The 17,270-nt window shown below is 40.3% G+C and overlaps 1 protein-coding gene and 1 non-coding gene across 9 annotated transcripts in view; one reads left to right on the forward strand and one right to left on the reverse strand.

Moving 5' to 3' along the window:
• LOC111874279 (zinc transporter 9) overlaps positions 1 to 17,270 on the forward strand; it is a 97,179-nt gene that overhangs the window by 53,096 nt on the left and 26,813 nt on the right. For 5 of the 8 annotated variants that reach the window (XM_023869647.2, XM_023869648.2, XM_023869645.2 and 2 more), the window contains exons 1-2: positions 12,599 to 12,853; positions 15,155 to 15,272. In XM_023869647.2, the coding sequence (XP_023725415.1) occupies positions 15,179 to 15,272 (94 nt within the window). In that variant the 5' untranslated portion in view covers positions 12,599 to 12,853; positions 15,155 to 15,178. Of the gene's footprint in view, positions 1 to 12,598; positions 12,854 to 15,154; positions 15,273 to 17,270 lie in introns of those variants that run through there. The other 3 variants (XM_023869650.2, XM_023869651.2, XM_033755396.1) reach the window with 3 other exon arrangements.
• Positions 4,973 to 5,052, reverse strand: Trnal-uag. The gene has a single exon. It is a non-coding gene; the product is annotated as a tRNA-Leu (tRNA).

The following is a 17,270-nucleotide window of genomic DNA, read 5'->3' on the forward strand; positions in this document are numbered from 1 at the left end:
TCTGGGGGCCCACCCAGCCTCCTATACAGGGTTATTAAAAAAGAATGAACTGATTTCATGACGCATTGCTTCAGTTCCCAAGCATCGTCATGGAATGAGTCAGTGACCATTTGAAAGAGGAGTTATCTAAGTTATGAATGGCTGCCACTGGAGCGCTGAAGTCGCATCGTTCTTCCGGCAACGTTCAGTTGTTCGTTTACCCTCGGAATGGCGAGTCCTCAGCAAAAGGCGTTCTGCGTTCTTGAGTTCGCGAAAACAAATTCGGTTGTCACGGTGCAGCGTGCTTTTCGAAGGCGATTCGGCATTAATCCGCCCTGTCCTAAGAACATTCGACGGTGGTTTCGACAGTTTCAAGAGAGTGGGTGTCTGTGTAAAGGAAAAAGTCCAGGACGACCACGAGTCTCGGAGGAACAAGTGGCGAGAATCCGTGCTGCGTTTGAGAGGAGCCCGCGGAAGTCAACAAATCGAGCTAGCCGTGAGCTTGCGATCCCTCAATCCACTGTCTGGCGTGTGCTAACAGTACGTCTACATTTGAAACCATACAGACTGCAGCTCGTTCAGGCACTTACCAATGACGACAAAAGGAAGCGGATGGAATTTTGCGATTCGATGCTGGAGATGATGGAAGACGAAACCTTCATTTCACGTTTAATTTTTAGTGATGAAGCGACTTTTCACTTGAGCGGCATAGTCAGTCGTCACAATGTGCGTATTTGGGGAACACAGCACCCACATGAAACAGCTGAGCACGAAAGAGATTCTCCTGAGGTGAACGTTTTCTGTGCTGTGTCTCAGGACCAGGTTTATGGTTGAGACACATAAGCAAGATCGCGCGGAAAAGGATATGGTAACAGAGTTTGTTAGTAATTCGTCATGTAATTCTTGTCCAATGCTCTTCCTTAATCACAGATGTTCTTGTTTATGGTTTATATAAGTATTCTCCCAGCAGCACAGACTGTAAGCTTTTACTATCTAATGTTAGAATGATTTGATGATGATGATTTTGAAAGTATGACAAAGGAAGTGGTCAAAGCTCAATTTTAGGCTCAATTTTTTACCCGCTAATTTCAGTGGCAGGTTTGAAGGAAGTTACGACAATAACAAGATTCGCTTAGTGGGAGGTGGAGTCCAACTGGGTCCACTCGGCACGGCTGTCACTGATTGGCCTATTGTAGCCTGCCCTGGGTGATTATGATGATGGAGAATTTGGTGGAATAATCGAAATACTCGGAGAAAACCCGCACCAGCGCCACTTTCTCTACCACAATTCCCACTTGACCGGACCTGGGATAGAACCCTGGCCGCCGCGGTGGGAAGCCAGCTACTAACCGCTTGAGCTATGACGAGGCCTTTCAATAACAAGATAGTCTGTCTGATTCCCGAAAGAGATTCGAATCAGTCACTTCTCGAATGCAAGTTTGAAGCGGTCTCCATGTTCTTACAATGGCTTTATGATACAAAATGGCGAAATGACTGGAATTTCGGGTTTTATGTTCCGTTCTACTGCCTCGAAGTTTTTGAATAATTTTATTGGTGCAAAACAAAATATTTACTCAAAATTTTCATCTTCTGGGATATAAAGCCGTGTAGCCAGTTGAAGGTCAATCGACTTTACAGAGGGATATATCGCCTCCGTCTTCAGGATTGAAAAATATGTCAGAGGGTAGAACCCTTCAGAACCACCGCTGCGAGAACCGACAGTCATATAAAATACATATTTACTATTCATAAAATATGATGTGCAGTAGCCAGTATTGGGTAAAGAAACGAATTTCTGATGATGAGTCTCAAGGTTCCTGCGATCTGGGATGTATGGAAGAACGTAAACATTATCAGACTGTACGGCTCAAAATCCCGAAGAAAATAAATTTTATCTTAACTTTGTAACATTATTAATTTTCCCCCTTTTTATGAACTTCAGCACATCGTTTCTAATTATCACTTTTACAGTCCTCTGAAAGTGCAAGCCAGGCAGAGCCCATGAGATAAGATTAAGTGGACAGTAATTAGCTTGATTTGTCTCCTGCTGCTTGCTGTTTACTTTAGTGGCTTTTCAACCCTGAAGATGGAGACAGTAAGTATTCTTCATAGTGCCTAGTTCCTTGACTCGGTCCAGTTTTGTATATCGCAGTCAAACCAGACACTTACTTTTTAAATTTGCTTAGTTGTGGTTGGAGTCCTACTGGGTCCACTCGGCACGGTGGCCACTGATTGGCCTATTGTAGCTGCCAGGGTGATTATGATGACGGAGAATTTAGTGGACTGAAGATTGGTAGGAGAAACCGAAGTACTTGGAGAAAACCCGCCCCAGCGCCACTTTGTCCACCACAAATCCCACTTGACCAGACCCGGGATCGAACCCGGGCCGCCGCAGTGGGAAGCCAGCGACTAACCGATTGAGCCATGGCGGAGCCAACCAGACATTTGATCAAACCGCTTGGTGACACAGGATGATAAAGGCGAGATTAATGTGCTTACGTATATAGTTTTGAACCTTATGATTTGCCACTTTCAGTACAGAATTTCAGGCAACCATGTACCCGAACTGCCTACCTTCAATATATTTCGTGATCACATGTTATGTACAAGAACGAGCATGCAGTCTTTCCTTCCAGTGTATGTCCCTTTTGTGAGTGCTGATAGTTTTATCAAGTATTTACCGACTAGTCACGGCGTTTGGGTTGGTAACTCGATTTATTTAACGCTTATAAATCTAAGTTAAAAGTAATTATAACAGATTCAAGAGTCTTCACACTTTACAGATCGCTGTAGCACACGCTAATTCTTGACAATCTGCAGTGTCTTGACCAGTCATGGTTGCCTGGTAACGGATCCTAACAATGTCCTCTTTTGCTCAAGTGGTTACCTGCTGGCGACTGTCATCTAGCACATGGCTACAACTGTGTCGCATTTTCGACTGCCTTAAAGACAGAGTCAAAGTCAGAGTCACTTTAAGACTGGCGGTTTACAGTCTCTCAATTCGTCTTGGCGCCGAGCCTCTTGAGAACCGCGACAGGTATTTTTTTTTTTTTATTTTCAAATGAACACTTGCTCTTATAGTCCATTCGTAACATCCTCTCTAGCCCGCCTCTCGTACCAGTTCTGATTGAGACGAATTTACTGCACGCTCTCCTATTCTATTTATTCAAGATCCATCTTAATATTATCTGCCCATCTTCATCTAGGTCTTCCTAGTTGTGTTCTACCTTCAATTTTTTTCGTAAAGCAATCGTCTCTCTTATTATATTCTCACATATTTAGATTACTGTAAATTTTAGTAAAATAAAATGTAAAGTTGTCCCTGTGTTTAACTAATTAAGCACTACGCCATGAAGGCGTATGGGGGAGTGGATGTATAGATCCACATTTTCTTGACCTCGGTATTAGCTGAAGGTGAGTGGTCAGCTTCACGCTTTTGCCGCTTTACTCCCGTGGAAAGAAACCCTGGTACCCATTTGATAGGAGGTTGGGTGGACCCCAGAGCCGTCTGGACGTCGTGGAGAAGAGAAAATTATTTCCTCCACCGGGACTCGAACTCCGACCCCTCGGTTGTCCAGCCCGTAGTCAGTCGCTATACCGGCTGAGCTATCCCGGCTTGCGTAAATTTTTAATAGCTGGGTATAATATAGTTCCTTGCTTATGGGACGTAACTGGATGAATTCACACTTAGGATATTATAACACTTGCATTAACTCTGTTGCATGTCCGTTTCTTGTAAGTCGAACAGGAATACAGAATAGTTCCAGTCACATAAATTGTAAGACATTGCTTTTTGGGTCAATGTCGTATTCTTAAAGGTTAAACAGCACAGGATGATGTGATTTCTTCAAGTCACGAATCACTAAAATTATCCTCATAGTTTATTGTGGAACCGTTATCAGTCTTCCGCATGTTAGCTTAACTTTTACATTTTCTTGGAAGGACGTCTGTTCATAGTTGTACAAGAGGATTTTAAATTGTTGAAATTAAGATAAAAATCGCAAAAATACGTTTATATATTCCACTGGAGTACTTGTACATTTAAGATGAGCTCTTTGGGTATTTCCGTAATGTCTCATGGTCATTGGTGTTCATTTACTCCGCACACGAATCTCTTGTTGCAAGCCACATGAACGCATGGATATATTGTATCACACCTGTACTCTGTCTAAAATATCTTTGAGGGTGAATCACACCTTAAGTAAAACGAAAAAAGTAAAGGTATCCTTGAAACAGGCCTCGGAGACCCATAGGGTTGTGAGACGTCGAGGCTCCCACATTTTCTGGACAGGCAGCTCACAGATGACGGTGAGGTTGTCAGCCTTACGCGCCGGCCGCCCTTTACCCCCAGGAAGATTCCTGGTACTCATTTCTCTTAGAGGGTAAGTCGACCCGACCCCAGGGCCATAGTGCGGCTGGAAGGTTTAGTTAAATTTAAAAAAATCCAATAGCTTCCTCTGGAATCGAACCTATGTCCTTCCGGCTTGTAGCATAGTACCTCAACCAACTACGCTACAGCGTACTACACTCTGTAAGTGTTCAATAAATGCATTTAACTATCCAAACCCTGTCTATAGTCACACTCATATAAGTGGCAGTGAATTCAAACGGGGACATAAGGGCACGGATGAACATCCATGTACTGAGTGAGATCGAATCCCTGTCTCTGGAATAAGACGTCCAAGAATAACCCAGACTAAGAGAATAATCAGACACCATTTTTGTATTTCAATTTTTGAATATTTCATGAATTTAGAACTGTTTTCAGTAAAGCCACAGAGGAATCTCTGTCGAACAGAGTTTTAAATTTATGCTTGTCACATTCACTGTAAAGTTTATATTCGTCTAAACCACTTATTTTGACTCATACCTGTCCCTAGAATTAATATTAACATGTCTGTAATCCTGACAAGAATCGTTCTACGAAAAAAATATGTTACATTCCGTCACGTTCAGAGAAAGTTATTCAAAAATTGAAAGCATAAAACTAAAGTGGCAGCGGTGGGATTCGAACCCACGCCCTTTCGGACTGGTGCCTAAAACCAGCGCCTTAGACCGCTCGGCCACGCTACCGACACATGTTTTTGTTTGCCTAATGATTACTAATGTCATACGTTACTTATATATCTGTATATTCCGTACGAGTAAATAATTTATAAATGTCATTGTGACGTAATTCCATATTCTCAGAAATAGCTCGTGTTCATGTATTATCAACATTAGACCAAAGCTAACTACTATATAGCTTCGTTCCATAGCTCAGGACATTAGTGTCTGGCACCTCACCGCTATGACAAGGGTTCGATTCCAAGCCACGTTACGTAGGATTTGTGGTGGACAAATTGGTACTGGGACATATTTTCTCCGAGTACTTCGGTTTCCCCTTGCCGGTTCTAATTCTGCTTTTTGCTACACATTCAGTAAAGTAAAGAAAAAGTAAGTAAAGGTAGCCCTGTAACAGGCCATGGAGGCCCATAGGGTTATGAGACGTCGAGGTTCCCGCATTTTGTAGACAATCGGCTCGCAGATGTCTAGCGTGTAACGTAGTGCCTCAACCAACTACACTACCGTGTGCCCCAAACGTTATGCAGTGATTACCTGAAAAATATATTAACTAGTCGATGTGAGAAAAGTCATCAATATTGGTTATTCCTGGACACTGCCCTTTCAGATTTCATATCTCGTGTGACGTCTTGCATTGAACAACACAGGTTTTCCAGAAGATTGATAATATTTAATAATTTCTTATCTCTGATATCACATATCTAGTATACACGTGTAGTGGACAGTAAACAGAGGAAATTCAACTGGCTGCTTGCACCCCTGAACACGGCGTTCAATGGAAGTCTTCTTCGGTTTAGATTTGCATTTCACGATTAATTTTCAACTTTATGTCAGCTTGTGTCTGTTATGGTAAATCCAGAATTCAGTTAAAAAATAAGTTACCAGACTCTGCTGGTATGAAGAGCACTCTCTTCTGAGACATAACGCCGTGTATTCCGTTATATTTAACCGACGTTTCGGAGGAACATATCGCCTCCACCTTTAGGGTCGAATAAGCAGAGCAAGACATCAGCGTAAAGCAGATGGAAAGCCACTGGTAATTTGCTCGGTTTATTCGATCCTGAAGATGGAGGCGATATGTACCTCAGAAACATCGGTTGAATTTCAACGGACTATATGGCCGACAACCTCACAGCCATATTTGAATCGATTTTCTACAAAATGTGGTAGCCTCAACCTCTCACAACCCTATGGGCCTTCACGGCCTGTTACAGGGATAGCTTTACCTTTAGCTTAGTCACAAATCTGACACACACTTTTATATATGGAGGCTCATGAACAGAGTTTTTAGGGGGGGGGGACTGTGTTCTTCCGGTCATAGGCCTTGTGTAACATCTCTCTGACGGGGGAATTGGTTTCTCTTTTATGAATATGCATGGCCTTTTGTCAAGTGTAAGTATCGCACTATATACAAGTCCTCTGTCAGTCCATGCTTTGCAAAGTGGATCATGTCTATCTTACGTATCTTATGCTACAACGGCATCATAGCCACTTGAACGGTCGGTAGCTTGACAGCCGCCAAGTTTAACCTTGTTATATTTTATGTCTCCGCCTTGTTCTATGTTCCGAACATGGTCATTTGCGTGATTTTATATCCCTTCTGCTCGTGTTCATACGGAAGGTTGGAATACAAGTGCAAATCAGTCTCTTGGAAAATATAAATGGTGCGGGATGGACCGCACACAACACATGGGTTCCAACAGCACTTCATAATCGTTGCGTACGTATCCATTACTGCCTACATGAGTTTATAGAGCCGTTACCTTTTAGCGGACGATTTTTTTAACATTATGTCACAATATTACCCTTCTATTTCCTCCTAAGTCTTCCAAATATCTTTTTATCCTACTTAATTTTTTGTAAAAAAATTAAATTAATCTTCTGAAATCACCTTGCTTTCTATGTGTTTGTTTTTTCCCTTATAAAATTTGAATGCGTGAACCACTGTACGTGTATATTACACTTTGAGCCCATCTTAACGACTACAAGCAACAATAGAAGACTTGATGAAGGCGTCGTTTTCTGTGCGGTCCATGTCTTATCAAAGGAAAGTAAGCAATCAGTAAAAAAGGAAGTAAAGCTATCCCTGTCACAGGCCCTGAAGGCCCATAGAGTTGTGAGACGTTGAGGCTCCCACATTATCTAGACAATCGGCTCATAGATGGCGGTAAGGTTGTCAGCCTTCCGCTCCGGCCATCCTTTACTCCCCAGGAAAATTATTTAATTAACTCATTTCTGTTAGAGGCTGAGTGAATCCCAGGGCCATAGTGCGGCTGGAAGGATTAGGTCAATTGGAACAAATCCAGTGACCTCATCTTGACTTGAAACCGCGACCTTCCGGCTTGTAGCATAGCCCCCCAACCAACTACGCTACCGCGTGCCCCCCAAGCAATTAGTTGTTCCCCGAACTTCAAGCTTTTCCTTTTCTCCCGTTTTCCAGTCCAAATTTTGTTGTTCAAAAAGGCATAGATAACATTCATTTCATAAGGTAGTGAAAATATTAAATCTCTTCGTGTTTGATGTTATCTTTGTATTATGGCGTAAGTCGAAGTAGAATTATCTTCGTTTAGTGACTGAGATACGATGTGCTAACAATCTCTTGAGGTTCTAATACCGAATTCAGAGTAGTGATTTTTCGAAATAAATGTTTAGTTACGGCTGAAGAATCAGCTGTACACGTGTTTGGATTTTGTGCTCGACGTTTATCGGTACATTGCTAAATAATTGAGAATCCCAAGGAAACAACGTGTTATAAGCCTGCTAACAGTGTAAACAAATGATTGAAATATGACAATGTTGGGAAAACCATAGAGTCACATTAACTCTTCAAAGCTTACTTGTTCTGTATGTACCATGAGCTTAAGCACAGCAAGTCTAGGTTCTGCTCACGAAGTGTATTTGTGTGTTCCACATGCATCTCACAACATACTGCGACAAACAATATTAACAGTCTGGGCTTTGTAGCGGAGAAGTAATGTGTTTCCTCTGAGGTACGAACTGAATTATTGTGTTGCTCAATAAATTGAGACCTCCCAATGTTAGATAAAATTTCACTGTAATATAGCCCTTCCAAATGTCGTAAAAATTAATTCCGATCACATGCATTACCAGAAGGACAAGTGGACACTGCCTGGGAACCTTCAAAACCGGAGACATAATTTCTTACCCCCCCCCCTCCCCAATCTAGTGTATTGCACTACCTCGCCACTTGGCCGCACCATAGCTCCAGCTGTTAGTTGCTGGCTTCCTACCGCGGTGGCCCGGGTTCGATCCCGGGTATGGTCAAGTGGGATTTATGGCATTGTAAGGAACGCATTTGGGAACAGGTTATTTAATTGGAGTCCGCCTTTTCAGTTTTGTTTACTTGTATCTGGTGGATTTTATGGGCCATTAAAATGAAGTGTCAGAATTTTCCTCCTGACGTATTAAGAATAAAAAATAAGTGTAATTTTATTAAACATTAAAAGAAAAAGCGATCAAGAGATTTTTGGAGAAGGTGAGCAGAATGGACCAAACAGGGATCGTTAAGGAATTTATGTTGTTCATTATGGCTGGCAGGAGTTGGGTTGGGGTGGGGGGAACAGTCAGAAAGTTCTTTTACGGACTTGAGTTTAAGCCTTTCACGCCTATTGCTATGCATCGGTTCAGACTTATGGAACTACATACTGAAATGTAGAATACCCCACATTTAAAAACAAATTTAATTTTTGGGTTTTAACATTTCGTAAATTTCGCAACAAGTTAGTTTATTTACTATGATTGCCTATCAGCCCACTTCCAGCCCCAGGGTTGGAGGAACAACAATTGTCCACTTATTGAATACAGAGTGTCCCAGGAAGAAAGGTCAATATTCTTGGAGGTCATAGTATCGGTCATTCTAAGCAAAAAGTGTATATGTACATGTGTCTATTCTGAACGGTTTCCGAGATAGAGCTGTTTTTTAAATTAGGTGCAATGTTGATAATACCGGTTCTCGTCTGACTATCGAAGTTAAGCAACCTTGGACTTGTTTTTGTAATTTTAATTTCTTCAGTGTCACAAAATTAAACATATTCTTTATTTTAATCTCATTGTGCATTGTCTTGTTTTGTATACCAACGTTATTCATAAGGTCCTCGTATATTTCTTTGCTTCCATCTTGAATAAGATTTTCCATATCAACTTCATCTCTAAGCTCTAGTGCTGTTTTTACTATATTTTCTGTCCCTCTGTTCCTCTCAAAGAAAGTAGTGAAATGCTACATTTGGAGCATGGCTTTGTATGGGGCTGAAACTTGGACACTTAGGGCAGTAGATCAGAAACACCTGAAAAGCTTCGAAATGTGGTGTTGGAGAAGGATGGAGAAGATCAGTTGGACCGATTATGTGAGAAATGAAGAAGTGTTAATTAGAGTCAGTGAGCAGAGGAATATCCTACACGAAATAAGAAAACGGAAGGCTAATTGGATTGGTCATATCTTACGCAGTAACTGCCTTCTAAAAGAAGTTATTGAAGGAAAGATAGAGGGGCGGATAGAAGTGACCAGAAGACGAGGAAGAAGACGTAAGAAGATGCTGGATGACCTTGGGGACAGAAGAGGATATTTTCATTTGAAGGAGAAAGCTCTAGATCGCATTAAGTGGAGGAACTGTTTTGGAAGAGACTGTGGACCTGTCGTCTTGACAGATTACTGATGAATGAATGATGAATGTTCCTCTCATAGCGGAAGTTATTATATTTAGAATCGATATACTCTCCATCTTGGACTAAATGTGAATTCTATCCTCAGGAAAATATTGTTATAATACCATTTACCAGTTTTCACTTTTGCCAAACGATCACACGTGATCTCAGTGAGATTCAATCCCCTTCTGCAATATTACACTTTGTTGTTTTCATTAGCGAATGTTGATTACGAGTTTTTAAAAGTATTTGATAACCGCTGGAATTTGTTCTGTAAATGTCACCAAGCATATACAGTAGAACTTGGTTATAACGTCATCAAAGGGACCTAAAAATAGTGTCGTTATAAACGAATGTCGTTGTAACCGAAATGGGCACTTCCACAGTAGCCTTATGTTAGTCACGTAAAAATCTACCAAAAACCGAGTTAAAATGTTGCATTTTTTAGTGAAATACGTAGTTAAGTACAGACTAACGTAACATTAACGTGGAATTGCCCAAATGTGTAATATCAAAGACATATTACAGCGCTTTTCACTGACAATACACACAATATTTCACGAATCACTTTAACTTTCTCTTCAATGCTTAAAACTTTCCTTTTCATTGCCATGTTTTCGCTACTGCACTTCTCTGGGTTTAGGCAGGAACACTATAGGGTAAGTAGACAATGTGAGGTCCTGTTAGACGAGATTCTAGGAAAGGAATGCAGTTAACAACCTGCCGCGTCCTCTTGCACTATTCACGCAGTCCCACCCCACACTCTTGTTTTCGCATAAAACCCACGCTCCTCTTGCAGCCCGCGGTCGTATTCTTCCAGGACAGTCACGTCAGCAAGTAGAGAAAGTCAGGGTGGGCAGACACATCGAACTTTCCCACGATATCAGAGAAATTCAGGAATGAAAATGACGTTACATACGAGGTTGATGCATTTGTGCATGTCGTACTAAGCAAGGTATAAAAACAGTTGCTTTATGAGGAATTAATTCGTACCATTGAATATTTGACGCAATAGACAAGGTGTCGCAGAAACCGATGTTGCTATAACCAAGTTTTACTGTAATTAGCAAAATGTGATACACAGAAGATAAAACGTAACACAGTTTAAACTCGTTATAGTGAACATTCTCAACATATCGCAAAGTCACAAGTAGTCCAACCTAAACTGTGGAGTCTTGAAACTAGTGTTTCTTATTATTACTGTATGCGTTATGTTCACGTAAATTCCCGGCAATATTTCCTCGTATAGCAGGTATAAACAAACGGTTATGGGTCGAAATCTGTTTAGTTGCCAGACATACACCTGTTTTCGATATTCTGTTCCTTAAAAGGCAAACAAGGACATCTCTTCCACACCTAAATTTGGACATAAATTGCTTATGCAGAAGTCTTATCTACGCACAAGGTCTAGCTATTGCTGGTTGCATATCTGTAACTTTAAACTTGTTTCATTTGCATAACCTAAAAGTTGAAGTAGACCACCAGACTTCCGACAGCAATAAGTTGGAATTTCTGTGGATTTCAAGTGTCAACTTATCACGATAGAATGACTAGTCCTGGAAAGTACCGGCAAAATTCTCCTGGTCACATGGTCCCCAATAGGATCCACTCACAAATTTGGAGTGTGGGAAATGTGCTGGTTGAACTTCATTCAAAGTTTCTCGAAACGTCTAGGATTATATTAAAAAATATAATTAATGTAACGGGGTGCCGATGAGAATATCTGAACCAAAAGAGGGATGAAGCGATAGAGGTTCGAGAAAACTGCATCATGAGGAGCTTCATAATTTTTAAAGGCCCCATTTTGCCGTTTCTCCACGAAATATAATTAGAATGATGAAGTCAAGGAGGATGAGATGGGCAGGATATGTAGCACGAATGAGAGCGAATATGAGTATGATGAGTATGAGTATGTGTGGTGAGACATAAAAGTGGCCCTAACACTCCTACCTTCAATGGTTTATTGTGCCTCCCTTTTGGATTAACCCTTTATTAATCCTACACTTCGTATGAAATGTAGGACTTTATTTATGGGGGTATCATAAAAGTCACTTGGTTCCGTGAAGAACTGACCCAGGTGGCAAAATCTTAAGTAAGCTATGGCCTCACAATCACATGAGGTGTGTGTGGCTGATTCATCTTCTTGTAGGCACCTTTCACAAATTGGATCGTCTGTCAGCCCCAGTTTGAAAATGTGCCCTTTTAGGTGGCAGTGTCCATGATGGCGAATAAGACTGCAAATAATATATTGGTGGGAAAGCCAGAAAGAAAGAGACTACTAGGAAGACCAAGGTGTAGGTGGGTGGATAATGTTAAGCTGGATCTTGGAGAGATAGGATGGGTAGATATTGACTGGATTGATCTAGGTTAGGATAGGGACCAGTGGAGGGCTCTTGTGAACACGGTAATGAACCTTCGGGTTCCATAAAAGTTGGGAAGTTCTTGAGTAGCTGCCCAACTGGCGGCTTCTCAAAAAGATCTCAGCTCCATGGAGTTAGTTAACTATTTAATGAAATATAAACCGTCAGCGATGTCCTGTTTGCATCTTTCTGTAGGTTGAAATGGGCATCAAAGTGGGATTCAGTGCCAGTTACAGGGTCGTCGTCTGTTTTTACTATGGTTAGTGGATGTGATGTCCTTTCGTTTCTGCATCAGTTCTGGAAGGTGTTATTAGCTACGAGGTCAGATCTCGCCTCCGATGTTGTTATTGCCATCTGTCCGGATTTAGTCAGTGTCTAAATTGTCGTGACGAGAATGTACAGAAACTGAAATATTTATTTTGTATATCTTCATGTTGATGTAGTGCGTCATGCCAAATCCGTGTATTAGTCACTTCTCGGCCGGTAACGTTCCACACGTAATGTCAGTTCTTCCCGAAAGATGCCACAACTATGTTCTACTGTATGTCTTGCCATCTGTTGTCGTTTGAAATAACTATGTTCCGTTATATACCGTAATTTGTTACCGCTGTCGTGCTGTAATTTGTGAACACTGTGTTTTTCTGTAGGTGAAATGGTAAAATATTGGCATAGGATATGAAATTTTGCAATTCCATGTGATATGATCAGAATATGAACTTTCTTAGATAATCCTTTCGTGAAGATTTAAACAGCCGCCTTCAAGATTGCTTTGACATTGTCTTAAAAGCGTAAGTATCTTCATTAAAAGAAATGTGGTTCTATTAATTCGATTACGAATTACGAAACGTCTAATAACTTTTCACAGGGTTGTTGTTACTGATATGTATTTAGAGGTGTAAACTAACCGTCAGATCTATTCAGTACAGTAAGTTCCATAACTTCCCTAGTTTCCGTATAATTATTGTACGAGTATGACAGCAGTGTATTCTATTTACGTACTGTATTGTTTTTCACACACATTAGGTATGTTTAATCAAATCAGGCACCGAATTTGGAGGTCAGTATTCCGTCTGACAAGCCGACGTACTTGATATATCATACATTAGATGTACATACAAATTTCATAGTAGTGCAGTATTGATGATGTGACAGTTAAGAATTATTCCTGAAATTATCCATTTGTAATACTAATTGGGAAGACTACTTACCCTCCCCCCCTCTCTCTCTATAGCCTTTGGGCCTTGGCAGCTTTTTCAGTTTCCTAATCCTATACACGGTAGGGCGCCTTGGAGAGGGGATCAGCTCATTGCAAGGCCACTACCTACACACAGAACAACACAGACACACAATAAACACAGATAGAGATCCATGCCTTGAGTGAAATTCGAACCCATGATCCCAGTGTTCCAGTGGGCGAAGATGGTTCATGCCTTAGATCAGGCATGTCAAACTCAACTTGTACAGAGGGCCACCTCAGCCCTATAAATAATAGTCCAGGGCCACACTTCAAAATAGAAATATACATTAGATTTTGATACAAGGAAATTTAATTCTATTTATTATTTAGGAATAATTTCAATATAATTACCTAAGTCACATATCTTACAGTTTTAAAAAGCAAGAGAATGCCATTTTTGACAAGTATCAAACAGCTTTTCAATATGTAACAAGAGAGATTACACAAGAAATTATGTTAGAAATAACAAAACATTGAATTTCCTGCAACCTGCTAATTTATGTCTGCGTAAGACTTCTTGTCTTCTGGCCTGTTGGAAAATTGTCTTTACAAAAAATATTTCTACTGAAATTTTAATATTGATTTTAATATCAATTAGCTCTAAAAGTTGAGGAGCCACACTTTGTGGCTGTGGGGGCCGCATGTTTGACACGGCTGCCTCAGATCATGCAGCTGCTGTAATCAGCAACTACTGACATGGTTAAGGGGAATATTTGGTGTCTTCTATATGACAGTTCATCCTCTCATTATAGTGTGGTCAGTTTAGCGTAATCTGATGGGTGGCTTAGCAATTGTTGTTTTCATCTGTAGGGTATTTGTGTGTCATGGATGTTTGACTATGTTGTGTATAACACTGAGGTTATGTTGCACTGCATAATAGAATGAATGTAGCTGATGGGATATGAAATGTGTGGAAGAAAGTGACCATGATTTTTACTTAGTTATTGTCTGAGGTGTAGGCAGTACAAGGTCATCTACAAAATGGCAGTAGTTTAACCCATATGTATACTACTTAAAGTACTCAGAATACCTGAATAAAATGAATCCAGAGATTTAGAAATAAAACATTTTGACAGTGCTTTTCTTCAGGTTCACTAGACCTGTTATACAATATGGAGACAGTGTCAGCTTTCATCTGATGAAAGTTATTTATTTGTTTACAGTTTGTTTAAAAACCTATTGCTAGTTCAAACAATATTAATGACATTGCATTGTGGGATGGTTAATGAAAATAAACATGAAAGAGAGTGGAAGGACTCAGTTTGGATCTAATTTGAAGTTATATCCCAGAATTTTCTTGGTGAGACTGAGGAAAACTACAAGAGCCTGCCAGGATAGACATTGCCCTGGATGAGATTTGAACAGGACAGTCAAGTGTTGATGTTATATTTTCTTATCATTTTTTAAACTTTATTGGTGTATGACAATAAATAAAATGCATTCTTCAGTCAGAGAAAAGGTCAGAAGAACACATTGCTGCCATCTATTGATGACAAGATGAAATACCAGTGAACCAGATGTGAACATTTTGAAAATATGGTATGGCTGTTTGATCAAATACATCCAAACACATCTCAGAGATAGTATTAGTCCACAATAGAATAAACTGTAGACATTACATGTGTATTTGATTGACAACTGTTGTGATAGTGGTTTCAAAAAAGTGTTTGGTGCCTCTGAAGATGATCCAAATGGATCGAAACATGTAAGGCTAGTGAATCATCAAGTGATAAAACTGAAATAGTCACATTGGACAGACTTGTCTTTTATAATTATAATTGTAGACATGCAGTTTGTTCTAATACATACATGCATATATGACAGCGGAGGTATTTATTGTTTTTCTTTTTAGGTGGGTTGTACCAGCCCAACAGTCATGTTGCTGAGGCCGTACATGCTGGTCAAGTTACTGTATCAGAATGCACCTAAAAAATCCACAGCTCATCTCTGTGTTTTTCGACTGGGTGCTGGTGAGTACAGTTAAGGATTTGAAATTGACACCTCAATTACTTCTCAAGTCTGAACGTTTTTCTTATGAGGCTTATGTAATCTGAAGAAATTACACATATACACATGAAGATTATGTGTATATAGTGAATAGTAACTAGGCTATGGGCTGGATGACTGGGGAATTTGCGTTACATTCCAAATAGCAGCGTAGATTTGGCTGTGTATCACTGCATCCAGAAGGGCTCTGGTGCCTATCCCATCTCCTGTGCATTGAGTAAAAAAGGTAAAGTTGTCCATGTGCTTGCTTAATTAAGCAATATACCATGAAGACGTATAGGGGAGTGGAGGTATATCTCCATCATTCTTGACCTCATCACTAGATGGAAGTGAGTGGTCAGCATCACACCCTGGCTACTTTACCCCTTGTAAAGATCCCCGGTACTTGTTGAATAGGAGGCTGGGTGGGCCCCAAAGCCAGTTTGGAAACTGCTCTGCCAGGAATTGAACTGCAGCCATCCAGCCTGTAGCCCTACACTACACCAACTGAGCTATCATGGCTCATCCTATCTATTGAGTACCGAGGGGTAAAGCAATTAGTTCCAGAACTGACCACTTACTTATATCGGGTATAGAAGTTAAGAATGCGCTTAGCTGTAGCCCCTGTATATATTCTTGGTGTGCTGATTAATTGATTAACCACATGAACTGGTTCATTTATATAACCGTGAACTTCTTTGGTACTAACACTGAATTGACTGTTAGCAAAGATATGACCTGAAATTATTAAATTATTGGCCTGACAGAATGAAATGATTTATAGATTTTATTCTGTAGAAAAGAAGGCATAAGACTCTATTTTGTTGTAGTAAAAACAATTTAATGTGGTTTGCTGTTTGAGCAAAAATAAGAACTGTTTTCAAAACTTTTGAAAAAATAAATAGTAATTCTGGTAAAGAAATATGGAAAATATTGTAACTGTCTCCCATCACACATGCGTCTTGTATGAAGGGCATTTCGGTTAATTAATGTGAGGATGCAGTGACATGTAGTTGTGACTGGATGTTAACTGGTGACTTTTTTTCATAGAGCAATGTAATATGGCCTTGCAATGAGCTAATCACCCGTCCAAGGAGTCATACCATCTGTAAAATGATCAAGAAACTGAGAAATCAGCCCAATGCTTCAAAGTGGGAGCAGGAGGAGAGAAAAAAATATAATATTGTCTCTGAAGCAGCCAACTAATCATTGCTACTCCTTTTATACATGTGACCTTGTCAACTACAGATTTAAATTATATTGTGATATTCAGGTTTGTGACAACATGTAGTCTTGGGGGTGGATACTAGTGTTCGTCCAGAACACTGGTATTCACCCCAGACACTACATGGTGTCACAAACCTGAAGGCCACAATTTGAACACTCACAGTTATGGAAAGATGAATGAAAACATATTTTTATATAGGATTTGAGGTTTTCACATCGGTGACTATGAATAATGCCATCTTCTTGGATGTGGTACCATGTAGATCTTGTGTGAACTGATATTTCAGAGGACTGTATCACCTCTATCTTCAGGGTAGAAAAATCCACAAGCAAAGAATCAGTGTGAAAGGTGGCTAGCAGTCCTCCGAAACATCGGTTCACACAAGATCTACAGTGCCACATCCCGGAAGGCAGCTTTCTTGTATTTTTAACCCTTTCATTGCCACTGGCATCATGTGATGGTGCACCATGATGCTGTTCTCATACTTCTGACATAATATGTCAGGCAAATAGACATACCCACAGTAAAATTGCCAGAAAGACTAGCATACTAGGTGTTAAAAATTAATTCCTTATCAGGCAGACATTAGTTGAAGTTTTATAGCAGCTTTGGCAATGCTTCAGTGCTTATCTTCTCACTATTCAGTATTCAGTATTGAGGGGGTGGGTTTCCCCATGCAATTAGACCAGTTATTGGTCCATTGTGCATCCCCCTTTAATTTCTACTGTCTCCATACCCTACCGGTACTGGTGCT

This window comes from Cryptotermes secundus, unplaced genomic scaffold (genome assembly GCF_002891405.2).
Source record: "Cryptotermes secundus unplaced genomic scaffold, Csec_1.0 scaffold1806, whole genome shotgun sequence".
NCBI lineage: Eukaryota > Metazoa > Arthropoda > Insecta > Blattodea > Kalotermitidae > Cryptotermes > Cryptotermes secundus.